The sequence below is a fragment of the Pelodiscus sinensis genome, chromosome 4 (genome assembly GCF_049634645.1).
Source record: "Pelodiscus sinensis isolate JC-2024 chromosome 4, ASM4963464v1, whole genome shotgun sequence".
Lineage (NCBI taxonomy): Eukaryota > Metazoa > Chordata > Testudines > Trionychidae > Pelodiscus > Pelodiscus sinensis.
Window position 1 is genome coordinate 7,702,990 of NC_134714.1, and position 16,341 is coordinate 7,719,330.

At 45.3% G+C, this 16,341-nt stretch overlaps 1 protein-coding gene across 1 annotated transcript; it reads left to right on the top strand.

The window, feature by feature from the left end:
- The first annotated feature begins 385 nt into the window (after positions 1-385).
- PSMC6 (proteasome 26S subunit, ATPase 6) lies at positions 386-13,140 on the top strand. The gene is made up of 14 exons (XM_075926211.1): positions 386-544; positions 2,767-2,846; positions 3,198-3,237; positions 3,446-3,498; positions 4,390-4,457; positions 4,938-5,052; positions 6,038-6,125; positions 6,789-6,850; positions 6,941-7,064; positions 7,320-7,381; positions 9,658-9,778; positions 9,868-9,948; positions 11,733-11,804; positions 12,666-13,140. Exons 1-14 carry the CDS (start codon positions 418-420, stop codon positions 12,782-12,784), a joined length of 1,212 nt encoding a protein of 403 aa, XP_075782326.1. The 5' UTR covers positions 386-417; the 3' UTR covers positions 12,785-13,140.
- The last annotated feature ends 3,201 nt before the right edge of the window (positions 13,141-16,341 follow it).

The window sequence follows — 16,341 nt, forward strand, 5'->3', positions numbered from 1 at the left end:
CAAAATCTCTGGCGCAAACGGCGTCTTCTCCAAAAACCCTGCGGTGTAGACGAACCCCCTCCCCGGGGGGGGGGGGGGAGCTAAGCAGGGGGCACAGGGTGTGAGATCCAGGCTGCTGGAGCCATCACCGCCCATGGAGTGTGTTTTACAATTTGTCAAGAGAATGCATTTTTGGCCCCCCTCCCCCCCCCAGCAGTGCCACGCCCCCGCGGCATCGCTCCCTCCCTCCCGGGGCTGGCTGTGCCCTGCCCTGCTGGCGCGGTGCTCACGGGCACTAGGACCCGGGGAGGCCGCGCGGGCGGCGGCGGGCGGGCGGGCGCGGCTCCCCGCCGGGGCGCCAGGGGGCGCTGTGGGCGGGGCGCGCGGCCGGCGCGCGGGGCGGGGCAGGCGGGGCGCGCGGCCCGGCCCCCGGCGGCCATGGCCCTTCCCGGCATTCCCTATGAGCGGCGCCTGCTCATCATGGCGGACCCGCGAGACAAGGCGCTGCAGGATTATCGCAAGAAGCTGCTGGAGCACAAGGAGATCGACGGGCGCCTCAAGGAGTGTGAGCGCCGCGCGGCCGGGGGGGCCTCCTAGGGCGGAATGGGGGGGGCGAGGAGAGGGGGGGCCGGGCCTCCCAGGGCGGAATGGGGGGGCGAGGAGAGGGGGGGCCGGGCCTCCCAGGGCGGAATGGGGGGGCGAGGAGAGGGGGGGCCGGGCCTCCTAGGGCGGAATGGGGGGGGCGAGGAGAGGGGGGGCCGGGCCTCCTAGGGCGGAATGGGGGGGGTGAGGAGAGGGGGGGCCGGGCCTCCTAGGGCGGAATGGGGGGGGCGAGGAGAGGGGGGGCCGGGCTTCCTAGGGCGGAATGGGGGGGCGAGGAAGGAAGGGGGGGGCCGGGCCTCCTAGGGCGGAATGGGGGGGGCGAGGAAGGAAGGGGGGGCCTGGGCCTCCTAGGGCGGAATGGGGGGGCGAGGAAGGAAGGGGGGGGCCGGGCCTCCTAGGGCGGAATGGGGGGGGCGAGGAAGGAAGGGGGGGCCTGGGCCTCCTAGGGCGGAATGGGGGGGGCAAAGAAACGGGGGGGCCTGGGCCTCCTAGGGCGGAATGGGGGGGGCAAAGAAACGGGGGGGGCCGGGCCTCCTAGGGCGGAATGGGGGGGGGCGAGGAGAGGGGACCGGGCCTCCTAGGGCGGAATGGGGGGGGGGCGAGGAGAGGGGACCGGGCCTCCTAGGGCGGAATGGGGGGGGGCGAGGAGAGGGGACCGGGCCTCCTAGGGCGGAATGGGGGGGGGCGAGGAGAGGGGACCGGGCCTCCTAGGGCGGAATGGGGGGGGGCGAGGAGAGGGGGGGGCCTGGGCCTCCTAGGGCGGAATGGGGGGGGCAAGGAGAGGGGGGGGGCCTGGGCCTCCTAGGGCGGAATGGGGGGGGGCAAGGAAACGGGGGGGGCCGGGCCTCCTAGGGCGGAATGGGGGGGCAAGGAAACGGGGGGGGCCGGGCCTCCTAGGACGGAAGGGGGGGCCTGGGCCTCCTAGGGCGGAATGGGGGGGCAAGGAAACGGGGGGGCCTGGGCCTCCTAGGGCGGAATGGGGGGGGCAAAGAAACGGGGGGGGCCGGGCCTCCTAGGGCGGAATGGGGGGGCAAGGAAACGGGGGGGCGGGCCTCCTAGGGCGGAATGGGGGGGGCAAGGAAGGAAGGGGGGCCTGGGCCTCCTAGGGCGGAATGGGGGGGCAAGGAAACGGGGGGGGCCGGGCCTCCTAGGGCGGAATGGGGGGGGCAAGGAAACGGGGGGGGCCGGGCCTCCTAGGGCGGAATGGGGGGGGCAAGGAAAGGGGGGGGGCCGGGCCTCCTAGGGCGGAATGGGGGGGCGAGGAAACGGGGGGGCCTGGGCCTCCTAGGGCGGAATGGGGGGGCAAGGAAGGAAGGGGGGGCCTGGGCCTTCTAGGGCGGAATGGGGGGGGCAAGGAAGGAAGGGGGGGCCCGGGCCTCCTAGGGTGGAATGGGGGGGGCAAGGAAGGAAGGGGGGGGCCAGGCCTCCTAGGGTGGAATGGGGGGGCAAGGAAGGAAGCGGGGGCGGGCCTCCTAGGGTGGAATGGGGGGGGCAAGGAAGGAAGGGGGGGCCGGGCCTCCTAGGGTGGCATTGGGGAGAGGGAAGCGGGGGCATCCCCCTGGAGGTGGGGGTCTGGCCGCTGCCCTGATTCAGTGTGTGAGAGGAGGGGGTTAATACCCTGTTTAAGGAATCCCCCCTCCTAAAGAGGCGTGCCCAGTCCCAGCCCCCTACCCCGGCTGGTTATTAGGGTTTCAGAGGGGAAGCTGAGTTAGTCTGTAACAGGAAAAACTTTAAAGAACAACAACAACAAATAGTCTGGTAGCACCTTAAAGACTAACAAAACATGGAGATGGTGTCCTGAGCTTTCGTGGGCAACTGGATTTTACCTGTGGAAGCTCATGATGCGATTTACATGATTATTAGGGTAGGCCCCACAGAGCTAACACTAGGCCAGGGATATATGTGTATGGAGAAGTGATTAAAGTATCTTGTTTTCCCATTAGCATTCTCCTAGTCTAATGCAAGCCAGAGTTATTTCAGAGGGGGGTAACCCATTGGGATTGGTGGGGTGTCATCACTCTGGGCTAGAATGACTGCTTCTAGCAAGAATAGCCAATCGCTGATTCTCCTGTATCAACTCGAACTGATTTCAGGGTTATATCTTCTCTGCAAATTGACAAGCCCTGGTGCTTGGTTTCTAATAGATTAAAGGGTAGTAAATCCTTTTCTTTTTTTGTGTTTTAGTAAGGGAACAACTGAAAGAGCTTACCAAGCAGTATGAAAAATCTGAAAATGACCTCAAGGCTTTGCAGAGTGTTGGACAGGTACGCATTATACATAATGACACAACTGTGGATGGCATTGGGTGGTAGGTGAGCTGTGCTTAACAAATTATTACCACAGTTGAAGAATATGAACAGGATATGGTACCCTCAGAGCAAATGTACCACGGTGTGGTCTTTTACAAGTGGTAAGTACACAGAGTTAGGTGTATTTTTAACAGCTGTTCCTGGTTTATGGGCAATAAGAAAGAAATAGAATAGTAGGCCGCTCCTGTGGAGCAGGAATAGGGTGTAAAGGTGACAGGCAAAGATCAAATTAGGAATGTATGTTAAATATGCTATATACTAATACTTTCATAGATGCAGATAATACTTTTTTCCATTTTTTCATAGATTGTTGGTGAGGTTCTTAAACAGTTAACAGAAGAGAAATGTAAGTTTCTTCGCTGATATATTTTACTTTTTTAAACTTCTGGTCTTCAAGATAAGCAAAATAAATGACACATTTAAAGAATGAAATGGAGCATTACTAATTAGTCATCACTATGAAAATATTGTATAATTGCTACTTATTTTGTACCAGCAATCAGGGGGATTAAAAAGCTTTATCTTGTTTTCTCTGTCATTTTCTCTCTCTTTAGTCATTGTGAAAGCTACAAATGGGCCAAGATATGTGGTTGGCTGTCGTCGTCAGGTAACACTGCTTTGCTTGGATGTTTTTAAATAGCTTGCTCTGATATTAAGTATTCATTTTTTGTTACATATTTAAAGTCAGCAAGTTTGTACACTATTCTTTAAGTTGCGCTTGGCTACTAACATAGATGTAGTGCTCTCTGCAGTGTAGAGATCGGTATGGCATGCCGAGAGTGCTGGAATGAATTCATGGGAATAATAAAGCAAAGTGTAAACAGCCTGAGATGATATGGGATTCTTTTAGTTTTTTTTTTGGTTCTTATAAAGTTAAGTATAAGCTGTTAAGGCTATACCAGAACCCCATTCCTCTAATGTTTAGAAACCCTCTAATTTCTAGCCTAAATCTACTCGTGGCTAGTTCATCCCTATTTGTTCTTCTGCCAGTGTTGTCCTTTAGCTGAGAGAGCTCTTCTCTCTCTCTCTCTGATATTTACCCATTTGATGTATGTAGAAATAGCAGTCCTTTTCCCTCTTAGCCTTTGTTTTGCTAGGCTAAACTAACCAAGCTTTTTTAAGTCAGGTCTACCCTAAACCCGGCAGCTTGTCATAAGGTACTCAACTTCAGCAACGTAGAATACATAGCTGGAGTCACCTTATTTTAAGCTGAGCTTGATGGTGTCCCCAAGGTGTAAGGGGTGAAAACAGGTGTAGGAATACATAATCAACCAAACTGCCTGCCCGAATTGCAGGGGTGTTGTAATCCACTACATTCCTCTTGATCGGCTATCTTCACTTGTATCAGAGGGAGAGGGGAAAGTCACTAACTGAACCCATGCTGGCACTAAATCCTTTTTCTGTCATACCAAACAAGAACAATTACTGCAGAAATACAGAATTCCATCACTTTGCTGTTTGAGTCAATTTCTAATAGAAACATCTCTTGTAACACTAGCTTGACAAAAGTAAGCTGAAGCCAGGGACAAGAGTTGCTCTGGATATGACTACACTAACTATTATGAGGTAAGTTTTTGCCAACAAGTTATTTTTTTTTCTATGAAGGACAGAGTTGGTCTAAACATGTTGCAGATAGTAGGTGTGAACAAAGTGCTTCAAAAATCTTTCAAATACATTATATGGGCAGATACGTCCGACGTGATCTTACCGATTTACCACAGCTAGTCAATTTTTGTTTGTTTGCTTGAAATGACTCTTTAGTCAAAACAGAAACTTCTGTAGGAAATATCTGGTATTGTCAACATTTCTGAGTATTTTGTTGAAACCCTCCCCAAATGTTTAACTTCTGAAAAGTTTCTGACTTCCAGTCTTCACGTTTTATTGCAAAAATGATTTATAGATTTGGAGAGAAAATGTCCATTTTTTTTCATAGGGGAAACAAGAATTTGCCAACCAGCACTAAGATTTATTTAAATGACTGATGAATATACGGTCTGTTCAGAATGAAGAGATAACATCTGTTTTATTAATACTCAAATGTTACAGATACTTGCCAAGGGAAGTGGATCCATTGGTTTACAATATGTCTCATGAAGATCCTGGGAATGTTTCTTATTCTGAGATTGGAGGGTTATCAGAACAAATCAGGGAGCTGAGAGAGGTACTGAATGTTACATTACAGAAATACCTACTAAATGGAGGTACCTACTCTGAGGAAAAATTTGTACTTCATGTCGTGCCTGTTAGGTGGGTTAAAAGGTCTAAAAAGTCTAATGTGCTATTTAAATATGTTCAGAAAAGGTTTATATATGGATAGTTTTCTGATAGGGGAGGGTTTGCCTTTCTGTGCTATAAGTGTGTAGATGATGATGATATATCATGTTTTTGTCTTAAATAATTAGACTGAATATTAAGGATCTCAGCCAGAGTAGAATTACTTGCACTTTATTAACTTAATGTAGGGAGGAGAAATTTTAGGACACTATTGAAAAATACTTTTTGACCTCCTTAAGTGTACACAGTGCTTAACATAACCTGTATGTAGCCTCTGAAATTACAGTGGCTATCTGTCTCTGAGGAATATTGTGGGCACGTCAACAGTTCAGGTACAAGAAGGTGCAGAGATGCAATGTGATTAACATTGGGAAGCTATATTACAATAGATGGGTTTGAAGGGTGCTTCCAAGTTGGGGAGCTATCATAAAGTAAAAGTTCAAAGCAAAGTGGAGAGCATGACAAAGTGGCCAAATTCTAGTCTTTGCACTAGAATAACTATATTGAAATAATTGGAGTTACTCTGGATATTCATATGTATGACTAGGGGCAGAATCTTGTCCAAAGGAACAAGTTACAAGAAAGTTGAGACAAGATGTGGGAGGGATTGGAATAAGAGTAGAGATGGAGTTGTAGAGCTCCTCAGAGTTAATCCATAAAGCAGTGAAGAAAATCTCCCTCACAGCATTTCTATAGCTAACTTTCTGATTCTGAATAGATTGTGCTTGTTGGGATTCTATAGTAGTGCCTTGTAAAAGAAAAGAATAAAGAAGTTAGTGGGCAATCCATATACATTTGGTACAATCTAAGCATAGAGTAATAGTCAATGATCTGTTAAAAATGAAACACTACTAAACTACCTTTTTTCTCAGGTAATAGAGTTACCGCTTACAAATCCAGAATTATTCCAACGTGTGGGAATTATACCTCCAAAAGGTTGCTTGCTGTATGGCCCACCTGGTGAGTACACTTCTGTAAATGCCTTTCATTTCTGGTTTGGAGTTCTGGCCATAATTAAGGCAGAATGAGACTGTGTCCTTCAATCTATCATTTAGGCATTAGATTTTCAGTTCTCTTACAGCAGTGGTCTCCAGACATTTTACTTTGCACCCATCCCCACTTTCCCCCTCCTCCTTCCTCAGCTGCCTCCCGGGCCGCGATTGAGGCTTTAAGAATGGAGGATGGGAATAGGAATAATAACTGGGAGTGAGGCTGGGACCTCTGGGCATAGGCCGTCAGTGAGGATCTGAGGAAGTGGGTCTGGCCCACGAAAGCTCATCACCTAATAAACCATCTTGTTAGTCTTTAAAGTGCTACATAGTCCTGTCTTTTGTTTCAGCTACACCAGACTAACACGGCTGCATCTCTATCACTAGACACACACAGACACTCTCACATACACCCCAGCCAAGGCTCCAGCTGCACATTCCCAAACGTTTCTCTGTGACTCCTTGCGGGTGTGTAAGGGGATCTCTGCCTTACAATGTAACTAATGCTGAACTGCCCCCTTGGGAACCTGTGGTTGTATTGTATTGTTGTACTTCTGCACTCTTGCAATATATTTCAATCTGTGACTTAGCAATTAATCTACAAGTTGAACAGCTTCAGTCTCTGTCCGTTCAGGTACTGGGAAAACACTCTTAGCCAGAGCTGTTGCTAGCCAACTGGACTGCAATTTCTTAAAGGTAAAATGACAGCACTCTTCAAATAGTGACGGTCCCTCTGGCTGTATTTCAGTCTGTTTGCTCATGTTACCTGTTTCCTTTTTTCAACAGGTTGTGTCTAGTTCTATTGTAGACAAGTACATTGGTGAAAGCGCTCGGTTGATCAGAGAAATGTTCAACTATGCCAGAGATCATCAGCCATGTATCATTTTCATGGATGAAATAGATGCTATTGGTAAGGCTAATGGACTGTAAGAGAGCTAAAATCCCATGTGAATATTTAAGCCAGATCTGAGGTAATAGTCTCCTTTTTCTTAAAAAGGATAATATGAAGTTGATTGTCAGACAACCTTGCTGTGCGGAATGAACAGAGTTGAGGAGACCTCTCCTTTCAGCTTGCTTTTGGAGCCATTACGGCTAACTTAAAATGAGACCATTTAGGCCCTTTAAAAACCTTGTAATTAACCTAATAATTTAATATACACTATAGGTGGCCGTCGTTTCTCCGAGGGAACTTCAGCAGATAGAGAAATTCAGAGAACCTTAATGGAGGTAAATGTCTAAAATTTTTCATAGTAAAGTAAATAATAGATGTACAAATCATATATTATTGGGATTGTTAGAACTGTTATGTTAGTGTCATGTTAACATTAACTGAGATACTTCACTACAAAAAAAAGTTAAAACTGTTTGAAATCCAAAATGTATAGGCCATGTATTTGTATGTAATTAACTTCAGAAGTGACCTTAAAGTCTTTATGGATAAAACTTGAACTCAGGCTTCATCCCCAAGAACTGACTACATCAACATTTAACACATCTTGTTTACATGTTGAAGGTCAAGGAAAGAACCTCTCTGCAGGTTAGAGCCTTTCTGTTCAAAAGATAGCTAACATTTAGAGTTCAAAATGCATATTGTATTTAATATCCCAAATTGATGACAACTGTAAACTAAAGTAATTTGAAGCAGGACACACAATCGTGTTAATAGAATTTTTTTAAACTCAAATTAGTAATCCAAGTCTTTGTAAGGATTCTACGTCTGGTTGGTGTATGCGTATTCCCTCCTAGTCTGGTAAAGCAGTTTCTCAGCCCCAAAAGAATGCATATTAAGTGAATATATCTGCTACACTTGCAAAAAATAATTTGTGTCTCAGTTTTCCATCGCAGAACTGGATATAGTTAATGAAACGTCTTCAGGAAAGGTTAAATATTCTAGGGCAGTGGTCTCCAGTGTCTTTACACCTGAGATCACTTTTTAAATCTCAGAGCAGGCGAAGATCTACTGCCCCGCCCCTTCCTTGAAGCTTTGCCCCTTCCTTGAAGCCCCGCCCTCTCTGTTCTCCTGTCCATCACTTGCTGTCCCCAGCCCTTACTTACACACTCTAATAAACAGTTTATTTTTAAATTATGTGATATATAAAATTAATCACATGTTTATAGTTATGAAGCATTTATAATTATACATTTTGTGGGGACAGAGTTCTGCAGCTGGGGGCAGGGGAGAGGGAACAGGGTGCTGGGATGGCAGAGGACAGGTTTCTGCAGCAGGGGACAGGGTACCAGTGGGGACAGGTTTCTGCAGCTGGGGACAGGGTGCCAGTGGGGACAGAGTTCTGTAGCTGGGGACAGGGGAGTGGAGTCTGGGGAGTGCGGACAGGGGGCGGGGTGCCAGTGGCAGCAGAGTCCCCTGCATCTGCCTCCTCCCAGGATTCTCTCTCCTCCCCCCCCCCCTCCCCCGAGGGAAGCCTCTTCCAGGCCTGCGCATGCCTGCCCCGGGGCCAAACCCCCCTCCCATGGTGGGGCCAAACCTTTGCGGGAGCCTGCCCCGGGGCCACACCCCTTGCCCGGCTTGGCCAACCCTTCCCCCTCCCCTCCCCTCCCCTCCCGCAGCGCGGCCAACCCCCGCGGGCGCCTGCCCCAGGGCCAAACCCCCCTCCTATGGCACAGCCCGGCCAAGCCAACGCCTTTCCCCTTCACTCCTGCAGCACAGCCAACCCCCGCAGGCGCCAAAGCCCCCTCCCACGGCGCGGCCTGGCCAACCCCCCCACAGCGCAGTCAAGCCCCAGGGCCGACCCCCGCTCCCGCGGCACAGGGAAACCCTTGTATTCGACTCACCCCAGCAGCGCAGAGAAGCTGCTGCACTCTTCCTCCAGGGCCAATGCCCCTTCCCCCAGCATGCAACAGAGCTGTGGGAGGGGAGCAGCCCGCACACTTCTGGAATCCCCGGAAGTGACGCGGGCTTCAGACAGGACTTCCGTCCGCCCTGCGGGAAGCCGGCACTACACTAGAGGTAGGTAGTGGGGCTTCTCGGGGGTGGGGGGAAAATGGGGGTGCCCAAATGCCTCGCGATCGACTGGTTGAGGCCTCGCAATTGACCAGTCCATCGTGATCGATGGGTTGGTGACCACGGTTCTAGGGGATGTTGTCCAAACATAGCTCGTGTAAATCATCTGATGAAGTGGGTTTTACCCAAGAAAGCTCATGTTACTATATGTTTTGTTAGTCTTTAAGGTGCCACATTAAAATCAACTGCTCATCACTAGATTTTAGCATTTGGAGGAAAAAAGAGTATTACAATCTTCTATTTTTGAGCTGCTTTGTTCAGAATTTGTCCAGGTTTTTTAAGCTTTCTTTTACGGAATATAAGCATCTGTAATCTTGGATCATCACGGTTAAAATTCTGATAGTATTGTTTTAGGATTATTGTTGTTTCCATCAATCATTTTATCTGTAATGATCACTAGTGAAAATGAGGTGTGAGAGCAATTTATGAACATGTTAATTTAAAAAAAAATTCCTTGTTTAAAAAAGTCCATTTCCTTCAGTTGTTGAATCAAATGGATGGATTTGACACTCTGCACAGAGTTAAAATGATCATGGCTACAAATAGACCAGACACTTTGGATCCAGCATTGCTGCGTCCTGGAAGGCTGGATAGAAAAATCCGTGAGTTAAGATCTTCATTCTTAAGCACATGTAATTCTGTACATTTACTCTTATTCACCCATTTTAATTTAAAAGTCCTCTCTTTTTAGATATCGATTTGCCAAATGAACAAGCCAGATTAGATATATTGAAGATTCATGCAGGTCCTATCACTAAACATGGTGAAATAGGTAAGTATGCGAAACTGCTTAAATACTACTCTGAGGGTAGATTGAATTGGTTATTGGTTATCCTAACACCCACCTTCTCAAACATTCCGTGATGTTTTTTTTAAATAGATCCATATTGAACTACTCTTTAATCTCACTTTGTAAAAAAAAAAAAAAATTAGGGTTATAATAACGCTTCTAAATTTGGCCATGAATCAGAGAAATTGTCTGATTCAATCAGGTTAGACTTTCCATTGTATAATGGAACATCTTGCTGTAAGCAAACATTTTCATTTGTCAAAACAACCTGAAAACCTTACAACTGTATATTGGTCTGAGAACAAACAAGGGTATTTCTGCCTAAAACGTTAAACTCTGGAAGTTATGAGCAAGTAAAGTGTGGGTCTTGCATGGAAATTGTCTCTTTAATTACTGTACTATTGCTGTTAGGTTGTGCTGTAAGTTGTGGCCTGAAAAAGAATGCACTTGCCTAAAGAGTAGGATGCTTTATCTGAGACATGGGTGGGAGATGCAGCTGTAGAGTGAAACTGACAAGATTCTAGTCAGTTAGGTTACTGCAGTCTGACCTGAGGCAAGGTCTACACTATAGGCTTTTTTCAGAAAAAGTTACACAAATTCCACTCCACAATTTGCATAGATTTTTTTTCAATCGCTTTTCCAGAAGAGGCTTTTCAATCATTTGGCCCAGTCCTAGATGGGGCCAAATGGCGGAAAAGCCTCCTCATTCGGTGAAGACCTTATCCCTCGTAGAATGAGGTATACAGGGTTCCCCGAAAGAGTGTGTTTGCTCTTCCACAAAAAAAGTGGAAGAGCAAACTCGTTCCTTGGACACGGCGGTATCCCAGAAAAACCCCGCAGTGTAGATGTACCCTGAGAGTGCGAAGATGCTGAAGTTGCTTCTCACAAGCAATCAGGAACTTGGGTGGGGACGAGGGGAAAGGACATGAAAAAAGGAAGGTAGAGACTGAGAATAGCACACCTCTTCACTGCTGATGGAGGGCTTTCTCCCTTGCCTGTAGTTTCTGAGATAGGAAGAGAAAGTATAGCTCCCCCTCAGAGAGGAATTCCATTTCCAACACCTACTACCTAAAACAGATACAAAAGAGTGGCGAAGTTGAATCCAAATAGCTGTCTTGTTCAAGGGTTGGCAATAATTTTCGCAGGGGGACTACTTTGATACATTATCATGGGATGGGTCCGGGCTCCTCCCAGAAGGGGCAGGACAAAAAGGATGGGGTTGGGGGCTACAGCGAAAGACACTGTGTGAGTATGAACAAGAGACACTTTGTGTGTGACACAGACTTTGAGAGACAGATTGTGGGCAGAAGTGTGTATGTGACATTGACTCTGGGAGAGGGGGGAGTACAGACTGGGCATGTGTGACAGACACTGGGTGTGTGTGTGTGTGTGTGTGTGTGTTGGCTGCGGCTGGATAATTTTCTGAAGACATGCAAAGTTATAGCTATGGTGGGAATAATGTATGTATGTTGACATTGTTTTTATTCAGATGCATCTAAATCAACTATAATCTTGATTTAACATACATCTTTTTCTGTTCTGTGTGCAAGTTAGTAATTTTTAGATCTTATTCTTTTATCTTAGCCAACCTAGGTTTGTTTGTATGTTAATAGCTGGCAAATTCAGTCATCAATGTAGTTAATAACTATTTTCACTTGCACTCAGAATCAAAGTAGAATGTTCAATTGTTTTTATAGCTGATGCTGCACTGCATCAGCTATAGGCTGCTTTGAACTTCCTGATAACTGGCATTCTTTTGTTAATAGATTATGAAGCAATTGTGAAGCTTTCAGATGGATTTAATGGAGCAGATTTGAGAAATGTCTGTACTGAAGCAGGTAAGAGACTCCTCACTCACTTGTATCTGTTTGCCCAGTTCTTTTTTGATGTGCCAAGTCTTGCTGTAAACGCTAAATTCTCATGTCTAGTTTCTCTGATCTGTTTTTAGTATGAGTATGAAGTTCAAAAACATTCAATTGTTTTAAATGCATTCATTCTTGAGGGTCAGGTAGCATTTGCATTTTTTTACATTAGTGTCTGGAAACTTTGGTTCACAATAGTTCTTAGTGTGCTTTTTTATTAGTAAGTGTCTAAGTACTATAAAAATTCATCTCTTGGAACACTGGAATTATGATCAAGTGTGCACTGGAAAGGATATGTATGTATGTCCCCTACATCTTAAAAATGTGGGGGAGAGGCAGTAAAATGAAGTTCCTTGAAACTGTATGAAACATGTCTACCCATCTTGGACAAAAATCTGTTTTCCAAATATTTCTTTGACTTACACAGTTATATAAGTTGTACAGAAATTATACTTTGGGATAGCTCTTTTATGTTTCTGCTTACTCTGTCAGAAAAAATCACTGTCCACTCAGGGCTTGTCTTCACTGGGAAGATGACTAGCATAGCTGTAATGAAATAATTATAGCTCTAGAGCTAGGTGGTATAACTGCCCTTCGTGGGTGCTCTTGCCTGAATAAAAATGACTTTATTCCAGAATAATTACTCTGCTTCCAAACATGTCTGAGGTGCATGAAAAGAACTGATTCAAGTTACTCACCAAATCTCCATATGGAATTTGTAACTTAACTTTGATCCTTTCAGTGTATTAATTACAAAGTGATACACTTTATACAATGTCTCAGTTCTGTGTTGTTGCTCTATAAATGTCTAGCAGTTTCTGAAATTGTTCTTCACAGGTATGTTTGCAATTCGTGCTGATCATGACTTCGTAGTCCAGGAAGACTTCATGAAAGCTGTTAGAAAAGTAGCTGATTCTAAGAAGCTGGAGTCAAAGCTGGACTACAAACCTGTTTAAATTAACGACCTAGTTAATGATCGACTGCACAGGAGATATTGGATTAATGTATAGAAAGAGAAATAATGTACCTCTTGGCTATGATCTTATTACAAATGTATGTGTAACACCATAAGCAAGTAATTGATGCTAGTTACAAGTCGGCTATGGAAGTGTGTTCTGTACAGTTCTGAAAGTGGCATTCGTTGCCACCCAAGTTAAGGAGTGTAAGATGTGTTCTCATAACAATTATTGTGTGACTATAAACGTACTCAAATGGTTGAACTTAACAGATTTTAAGAGTCAATGCATTTCCTGGCATTTTATATCATTTTCCTTCCTCTAAACAGTTGAATAAAACTCGTTTAAGTCTTTCATATGTACCTCCTCTCTACCTCTTCAGTTAAAAGTTCTTTAGGTACTTCAAGTGTTACTTGTCTCTGGTATTAATGATCATGTTCCATTTAGGCGCATATTTTGATAGAAAATCTATACAAAATTGTCTGGTACAGTGTACCTAAAATACACATTAGGAAATGTAATCTAATGAGCTCTTAACATGTCTGTCCATGTGGAAGAAGGTGGGTAGTTTTTTTTATTATTATTATTTTTAAAGGATGCCATTGTTGAAACTTGGAAGGGATTCAATTGGAACTAAAGTTTAAATGAACATTGCTCAAAATGCATTAACTAAAAAATGTTTGTCATAGCTTGATTTCGGTGAGCACAATTCTCTTTTTAAAAAAGATTCATGTATACATCTCTGAAAGTGCCATACTACTAAATGTTAGTAGGTAACCTCTATAGCCAAATAGCATTTAAATTTTATTAAAAAACCCACTTAACTTAGTCTTTAAAGACTAACAGTATCAGGGCCTCAGTCTAGAACTACTGAAACTGTCAAACATGTGAGACTTAATTTATTTTGGTTTAGATACCTTTGTAAAAACAGGTCGTCTCCCACTGGGTCACTCCACTTTCCTAGCTCTCATTTCTGTCCTACAGCAACTGAGACTCCCTTCGTAAACTAGTGATATTGTAGCATCTAAACTACGTGGGTTTTGGGCATAGCAGGAAGGTGTATGAAATACAGAGGGCAAAGTATTGTGCTGCTATGGACTGTACAGGTATGACAGACCAGAACTGGGACTGCTTAATAACCCCACATGCACTGGGAACTGATTACTGTAGGTGCTAATTTTAGTAATTATTCAAGCATTAAAATGGCTCTAATTCAAAAGCCAAATGGTTTTTTCTTCAGGCAGTCCAACCCATTGATTTTTTTTTTTTATTCCACTTTTGATGCATGTAGGGAAATGTTTCCATAATGCTTGTATTTTACTTCAGTTTTTAGGTAAATTTTACTAACATCCCAAGAGTGATGATTGTGTATTAAGACTTCATTATTTTTTTGCCACTTCTGACTACCCCCCAACTGGATTATTCCTGTGCCTGTCTATCTCACAAACAACTGTTAAATTAGTTCTGCGTGTTTTCGGAAGCCAGGTCATTTCAGTTTGCCTTATATGCTAGTACAGAATGAACTAAGAAAGAGCTTCTAATAATTTAAGTTCTGTATTTTGAACTTAGTTTATTACAATGCACAGGCAACAATATTTTGGTTAGTGGATACAATCAGTTAATGATTATCATTACATATTAAAGAGCATACATGTTTGTCTCAATGTAATAGTAAAACAGGATTGTACACCATTAATTTGTCTATAGTGTCAGATATAAAATGTCAGTATCAGTTTATTTCCATTATGAAACCTTTCTGAGTAGACATAAGTCATGGTTAAATACTGCTGTTACAGAAAGTCTGAATGTATTGGAAAAACAATTAGATGAACATTTAATAAAATTGAATAGATCTTCAGTTATAATATATGCAAATCTGACATGAATTTGAAGAAGATAAATAGGATAGGTAGAGAAATCAATGCCTATATTGTTACTATGTAACTACAATCCTCTCATTAAGCTCAAGCTAAAACATAGCATGTTATAAAAGTCCATACATGTGTATACAATGGAACATCTTAAGTTCCAAATAGTTTTGGTCACTTCATTGGTAGCAAGCCCTGTCTTTGGAATTGAGGTCAGTAGATATGTTTGTTGAATGATTCCTTATTGTGAAGAAGAGAAAGTAGGCAAGATTTGTTCAAGTGAGGAGGCAAGAACATAATAAAGTAGAACCTCATTTATCTGACCCTCCGTACTGTGGCTCTCTCCTATTAACCAAACAACCAGGACTCCCAAGCCCAGACATAAGTGATCTTGTCTGTGGCTGCTAGATGGTGCTGCAGCATTTACTTTCCCAGGTGCTGGTTTCTCTGGATTTTTGATTATCCAATCTGGGTCTGGTCCCAATTTGATCAGAGAAAGGGGGTGGTGCTGTAGTTATTTCCTTTTGAGGAGGGGTCATGCATAAGAGCATTTCTACACTGCAACTAAACAACCACAGCTGGCCTGTCACCTGACTATATTCTGGCTCAGTGGCTCAGAGTGTAGGGCTGTAAAATTGCTAGAGCCCAAACCTGGCAGTTTTACAGCCCTCCCCCTCCTGGGGTCCCAGAGCTTGGATTCCAGCCTGAGTCCAAATGCCTACGTGGCAACTTTACAGCTCAGTTGCTTAAACCCTGCAAGCCTTGTCAATCTGGTTGCAACATAGACATATGCCAGGAGGCCCAGTCGTGGACCAGGACCCTACTGGCTCAAGTCTGTACATGCAGGGAACAAAAAACTCATGCCTGAAAGCGCTCACAGTCTAAGTAAAAGATGAGAAAATAGATGGACACAGACAATTGAGCCCATGTAGGTCAGCATGATAGGGAATCTCAGTCCACCATTGCCTATTTATTTGTAGGGATATTAACAAGTTTGAAGGACAACGAGAGAGCTTTGTGGCTGTTTATAGTAAGTGCCTTCCACAGATGAGACAGTGCTAGGGAAAGCACAAACAGGTTATTTGGGCTGGTATCAGTGACTGATCAGAGCAGGAGTTGAATATAGCATATGAAATGACAGGTAGGTAGTGATAGGCTGCAAAAGTGAAGACAAGTAGGTGTATGCAGGCTACAGTAGAGAAAGGAGAGCCGGTGATAGTGTGCAGAGAAAGGTAAAAGTAAAAAGCAATCGGCTAGCAGTGCGGAGCGGCAGGGGGCTGCTCAGGAGTGGGACTGGAGCGCACTGGCTGCCGGCCCCATGCCCACCTGGGGCCTATAGAATAGTCCACTAACATAAGAATTCATGAGGTTAATCAACAATTCAATTAACTGATATTTGACCTCCCTAGTTGGCAGCTCTGACCCTGTTGTGTAGGGCCAGGGGGCAGCCCCCATTACAAGACCTCACACCACAGAACCTGGCCCCACCCCCAGCCCCTTCTGACCTAGAGAGGCCCCTCCCCCAATTGCTTTTTCCGTAGAGTCCCGGAGCTCCGACCACGGGAGGCTCCACCCTCTCCAGCCAAGGCCCAGCCCCCAACTGCTAGCGAGGCCCCGCCCAAGGGAGGCCCCGCCCAGTCCGGCCAAGGCTCCGCCCCCGAGTTTTTATCGAGAGCGGCTCCGAGCTGT